General features: G+C 45.8%; 1 protein-coding gene across 1 annotated transcript; it reads left to right on the top strand.

Moving 5' to 3' along the window:
* Positions 1–461: 461 nt before the first annotated feature.
* Positions 462–5,609, top strand: LOC134396109 (zinc finger protein 91-like). The gene is made up of 2 exons (XM_063122469.1): positions 462–587; positions 2,711–5,609. The coding sequence occupies exons 1-2, from the start codon at positions 551–553 to the stop codon at positions 5,194–5,196; spliced, it is 2,523 nt and encodes an 840-aa protein (XP_062978539.1). The 5' UTR covers positions 462–550; the 3' UTR covers positions 5,197–5,609.
* The last annotated feature ends 829 nt before the right edge of the window (positions 5,610–6,438 follow it).

The following is a 6,438-nucleotide window of genomic DNA, read 5'->3' as shown; positions in this document are numbered from 1 at the left end:
ATAAACGTAACGGTTGGCCACAGGCTTCCTCTAGAAAACCACATCCTACTTCAGCTGGCAGGCTGACCTGAGCCTGAAGACTCTGGGGTCCTGGGGGCTGCTTACATCAGTACATAGTGGAGTTCTGCTTTGCAGCAGAAGCAAAACTCCAGGCAGATGGATGGAGAGATTGCGGGGAGACAGGCAGGAAACTCAGGCAGAAACCACATCCCTTCCTTAAATGGTTTAATTTCAGCTTGAGTGTAGAACTTTAAAATTCTTCCAGGCTTATTACGCATTCAGGTTAACTAGTTTAATGGCTGCTTTTCCAGCTGCGTTCTTAAGTTTGATTGCAGGTTTTTGAATTGTATTTATTATGAGGTGATTTCACTCTGATGTATTCCAACTATCCTAGAAATATGGTTGAAAGGTAGTATGAGAATCCTACCCTTACATTTCGCCATGAGGAATGCCTCCTCTTTCTTTCAGCTCCCGGTGTCCTTGAAGGAGGGCCCTGGACATTTCACCTTAGAGGAGTGGGGGTCTGCTGGATCCAGGCCAAAGGAAAGTCATGGAGGAAAACGATGGGAATCTTTCGGCTTCCCTGGGTAAGATCCTGTTGCCTTGACTGATAGATGTAAGGAGGGAGAGGGGTGAGAATGGGACAACTCAGGAAGGGCCTTGTGCTGTTTGTTCAGGAGTGATATGAATTGGCAGCAGTCACCCCTCTGGCAATGGGCAGATCTGTAGGTACGCATGAGCTGCCTAGGAAAAGGACAATCAACTCCAGAGTTTGACCTGTGAAGGTGAAAACTGAGCAAGGAAGTAGCGAATCCTTTCCTGCCAAACTGTTTTTGTTTATTTGACGGAGGCCAGGAAGATGGGGCTTACAGGACGATTTGCACCACACCCAGGCAACTGTCTCAGTCATTGGGACAACACGTTCACAAAGTGAATCAGACCTTTATCAGCACTTCTGTCCAAATGCAAGATTAGGATGAGTCGTGTATGTCATGAAGAACTAGCATCTCTTCTCCACCTTTCTTTCTGCCTGGAGAAGTGGTCTGTGCCGGCGTTTGCAGGAGCCAAATCCTGCAAGTGGCGACTAAGTTAGGCACAGGAGTAGTGCCTAGTGGGACCAGGCAGGCACTGGCAAAACCCACTCCTGGAAGGGCTGCTGGTCCAGGGGAAGACTCATGCTGTCTCCTATCTGTGCCTGGAGTTAACGAATGGACCCCACTTCATGCCTGTTGCCTTCTCATGGGGAAGTGAGGAGCGCATAGGGGAATGCTCTCATGGGTTCTCATCCCAGTTCAGAGATAACATGGGTATGTCTTGGAGAAGGAGCCCACGGAGGGTGCCCAGTCTTCTGTGGGCCAGATTGGGATCCTCCGCAAGCCTGTGGGCTGGAGGTTCTGCACTACTAGATTCCCCTGGAGGATCAAGTAGGTTTATTTCATAGAGATAGAAGTTCCGGTCTTGGCGCTTCTAAACAAACAAGGGAAGGACTTCAGATCACCTATAAAAGGAGATGATTCAGGAGGGACAAAATATCTTTTGACACTGTTTATGGGATGTTTGGGGGGCGACCATCTTAATGTGCCCTCCTCCCATTGGTACCGTGAGACCAAACGCCATCAGGAAGTGAACTGACCATGGGGCTGTTTTCACGGTGCAAAGTTGGCACTGCCTTCTCCCAAAATCCTGTGGTTTCACTTACCTGGGGTGGCGTCAGTAATCCCCAAGCCAAGGAGGGAGCGTGGGTTTTCTGGCGGCCATCGTGGTACTGGAGCCCCGCCCCACCCTCTTCCTGGTACACAGACAGGACCGCCCCACAGATTGGCCATGGAGCGAGGTCAGATGATGGAAGAGTGGGGGTGACTTCGCTCCCACTGAAAAAGTTGAGTAAGTCCCCGTGTGTGTTTTTTGAAATCACAGCTTCTTGGGAAACCCCCCACGGTGACTGCAAATCTGTGGCTCTGTCATATAACTGACACCGCACAAATTTGCACCTTGGGAGCGTATAAACCGCCTCCATGACATCAGCGTCATTACCACCCCCAATATCCAGAGCATTCTGCTTATGCCCCGAAGCAAAGGGATTGCCAAGCCGTATATGCTGGGCTGATGACTAGCTGAGACAACCCCATGGGGGATATCACGTCCTGAGATGGTCTTGTTAAGGCAACCACCTCATGGATGTTAGTCCCCCAGGACCAAAGTCCTAGGGTTGTCCCAACACAATATCCAAGACCATCCTGCTGTCAGGAAGCCCATTAGACAGCAGGATGGGAGGTACACCAATAGTATCTTGAATTGGTCTCTTTGCACCCACAGAAGGTACAGAGTCTCAAACCTTGTCCCAGAGCAGAGTGGTTTCCAGATGGGAACATGTTGTGGCAGCTCTTGGCTTCCAGTGCTAGTCAGAGCCAGGTCACCTGGGTTCTGACTGTCTTGGCTAAACACCCTTCTCCCTTTGAATGGCAGTTGTGAATAGGCTTCACCCTGCAACAGGATGGGTGACTACATGTGGATGCCGTCTGCTATGTACATTGATGGTGCTATATAAATAAATAATAATAATAATATGGTTTATTCACGCAGTCAATGGGTAGAGCATAACATGTGAGAAGTCCAGCCTGATCACCAAGTCTTTGAGGTCATCATGTCTTGATTGCAAAGCCTGTTTCTTCTTTGCCTTCATGTTGTGTTTCTCACTCTACTTTTGCAGGGAATGTGTGTGAAACAGAAAATGAAAAGGGAGACCATCAAATGTTGGCCGAAAGCAATAAGGTATCAGATGTGGAAGAGAATTTTGGGAATCAGCATGGAATGAAGCAGAAGGGCAAGCTTAGAAAGAAGCAGAGGAATAAATCCATTGCTTATGTGGACAGTGACTTCCATGAAATAGCAGTTCATGGAAAAACACAGAATGCATCAGGAAGGACCGAGTGCCATGAGAGTGGGGAAAAGCTTGCTCATAAGTCAGAACTTGTTAACTATTGGGAAACGTGCACAGGAAAGAAACCCTTTAAATGTTTGGAGTGTGGAAAGAGCTTCAGTCGGAGATATTGCCTTACTTTACACCAAAGAATTCACACAGGGGAGAAACCATATAAATGTCTGGAGTGTGGAAAGAGCTTCAGTCGGAGATATTGCTTTACTTTACACCAAAGAATTCACACAGGGGAGAAACCATATAAATGCCTGGAGTGTGGAAAGAGCTTCAGTCAGAGAGGAGATCTTACCTGCCATCAAAGAATTCACACAGGGGAGAAACCCTTTAAATGCCTGGAGTGTGGAAAGAGCTTCACTGGGAGTAGAGGACTTACCTCCCATCATAAAATTCACACGGGGGAGAAACCATATAAATGTCTGGAGTGTGGAAAGAGCTTCAGTCAGAGTGGAAATCTTACTTCCCATCAAATAATTCACACAGGGGAGAAACCATTTAAATGTCTGAAGTGTGGGAAGAGCTTTGGTCTGCGTCAAGGCCTTACTTCCCATCAAGCAATGCACAGAGAGGAGAAAGTTTTTAAATGTCTGGAATGTGGGAAGAGCTTCAGTAGAAGTGCGAGCCTTAAGACGCATCACAAAATCCACACAATTGAGAAACCATTTAACTGCTCTGAGTGTGGGATGAAGTTTCGGAGACGTGGCTACCTGATCTCCCATCAAAAAACTCACACAGAGTTGAAACCACATAAATGTCTGGAGTGTGGAATGAGCTTCATTCGACCTGGTCAACTTACCTCCCATGAAAGAATTCACACAGGGGAGAAACCCTTTAAATGTCTGGAGTGTGGAAAGAGCTTTAGTCACAGTGGACAACTTATTGCACACCAAAGAATCCACACGGGGGAGAAACCGTTTAAATGCCTGGAGTGTGGAAAGAGCTTTCGGCGGCCTGGTCATCTTACCAGCCATCAAAGAATTCATACAGGGGAGAAACCGTTTAAATGCCTGGAGTGTGGAAAGAGCTTTCAGCGGCCTGGTCATCTTACGTGCCATCAAAGAATTCACACAGGGGAGAAACCATTTAAATGCCTGGAGTGTGGGAAGAACTTCGGTAGCCGTGGAAACCTTACTATGCATCACAGAATCCACACAATGGAGAAGCCATTTAACTGCCCTCAGTGTGGGAAGAGCTTCCGTCACAGTGGAAGTCTTACCTCCCATCAAAGAATTCACACAGAGGAGAAACCATTTAAATGTCTGGAGTGTGGAAAGTGCTTCGGTCAGAGTAGAAATCTTAACATCCACCAAAGAATTCACACAGGGGTGAAACCATATAAATGCCTAGAGTGTGGAAAGAGCTTCAGTCACAGTGGAAGTCTTACCTCCCATCAAAGAATTCACGCAGGCGAGAAAACATTTAAATGTCTGGAGTGTGGAAAGAGCTTTGGTCAGAGTTATCATCTTACCTCCCATCAAAGAATTCACACAGGGGAGAAACCATTTAAATGTCTGGAGTGTGGAAAGAGCTTTGGTCAGAGTAGAAATCTTAACATCCATCAAAGAATTCACACAGGGGTGAAACCATATAAATGCCTAGAGTGTGGAAAGAACTTTAGTCAAAATGGACACCTTATTGTACACCGCAGAATGCACACGGGGGAGAAACCCTTTAAATGCCTGGAGTGTGGAAAGAGCTTCAGTTACAGTGGAAGTCTTACCATCCATCGAAGAATTCACACAGGGGAGAAACCCTTTAAATGCCTGAAGTGTGGAAAGACGTTTAGTTACAATGGACACCTTATTGCACACTGCAGAATGCACACGGGGGAGAAACCCTTTAAATGCCTGGAGTGTGGAAAGAGCTTCAGATACAGTGGAAGTCTTGCCTCCCATCAAATAATTCACACAGGGGAGAAACCATTTAAATGTGTGGAGTGTGGAAAGAGCTTCAATCGGAGAGATTATCTTACTTACCATCAAAACATTCACACAGGGGTGAAACCATATAAATGCCTGGAGTGTGGAAAGAGCTTTACTCAGAGTGGAAATTTTATCTCACACTGTAGAATACACACAGGGGAGAAACCCTTTAAATGCTTGGTGTGTGGAAAGAGCTTTCGTCAGAGTGGAGATCTTACAGTACATTGCAGAATTCACACAGGGGAGAAACCCTTTAAGTGTCTGGAGTGTGGAAAGAGCTTCGGTCTGCGTCAAAACTTCACTCGCCATCAAGCAATTCACAGAAGAAAAAGCTTTTAAATGTCCAGAATGTGGGTAGAGCTTCAGTAGAAGTGGAGGCCTTATTATGCATCGCAGAATCCCCAAGAGGGAGAAACAATTTAACTGCCCTGAGTGTGGGATGAAGTTTCGGACAAGTGGCTTCCTGACCTCCATCAAAAAATTCACATAGGGGTGAAACCCTTTAACTGCCTGGAGTGTGGGAGGAGCTTCAGTCAGAAGCATTACCTTACTTCCCATCAAATAATTCATACTGAAGAGAAACCATTTTAATTCCTAGAGTGTGGGAAGAGCTTCCATAGGGTCCAGGAACTTACTGTACACCAAAAAAGTCACATAGGGGAGAAACCTTTTAAATGGTAACCTCAAGACTAGATCGCTGTGATGTGCTTTGTGTGGGGCTGCCCTTACGGCTGCTCCAGAAACTGGAGCTAGTGCAGAACGCAGCAGCTCGGCTGTTGTCAGGAGCTGCTTTTCAGCATATCACTCCTTTGCTGAGGGAACAGCACTGGTTGCTTAAAGGTTACCAGGCGAGGTTTAAGGTTTTGGAACTAGCCTACAAAGCCCTGCATAGGACCAGGATGCCTTCTTCCTTACCAACATGGCTAGTCCCTAAGGTCATTGGAGGGTGTGCTCCTAATAGTTCCACATCGACCTTTGGCCCAATTTGAACCCACCAGGAGAAGAGCCTTTAGTGTGGTGGCTTCTGTCTTTGGAACTCCCTGCCCCTGGAGGTCAGTCAGGTGCCACCACTAGGCTGCTTACGGCGCCTCCTGACACAAGCCTATTTCATGAAGCCTTCAATTGAATCAATTTTAATTTGCTTTTTAAATCTTTTTACTGTTTATATCCCTATGTGCACTGCTCCAGAATCTACTTTAGATAGGGAGCGGTATATAAATATTGTAAATAAATATTTAGCATTCAAGAAAGCTATCAAGACTGATCTCTTCTGGCAGGCCTATCCAGTAGAATTTTAGGATATTTTAGTATGCTTTTAGGATGTTTTTAAACAGTGTATACCATGTTTTTAATCAGTATTTTATGTATTTTATGCTTATTGTTGTTCCCTGCCTCGATCCAATCAGAGAGGTGGGTAAGAAATTATTATTATTATTATTATTATTATTATAAATAAATAAATACATTGGGAAGAGCTTCAATGTGCTTACCTCCCATCAAAGAATTCACGCACATAATTGAAAGACCCCCCCAGAGGTATATTCCAGACCCCGAAACATGGACTTGAAGACTTTGAAGTTT

This window comes from Elgaria multicarinata, chromosome 3, assembly GCF_023053635.1.
Source record: "Elgaria multicarinata webbii isolate HBS135686 ecotype San Diego chromosome 3, rElgMul1.1.pri, whole genome shotgun sequence".
Lineage (NCBI taxonomy): Eukaryota > Metazoa > Chordata > Lepidosauria > Squamata > Anguidae > Elgaria > Elgaria multicarinata.
The sequence above is the reverse complement of the archived record's forward strand: the minus strand, read 5'-3'. Positions and strand labels throughout refer to the sequence as shown.

Coding starts and splice junctions, on each gene's coding strand:
- LOC134396109 (XM_063122469.1), top strand. CDS start 551: ATGGAGGAAAACGATGGGAATCTTTCGGCTTCCCTGG. Junction 588..2,710: donor GAATCTTTCGGCTTCCCTGG/GTAAGATCCTGT, acceptor CTACTTTTGCAG/GGAATGTGTGTGAAACAGAA.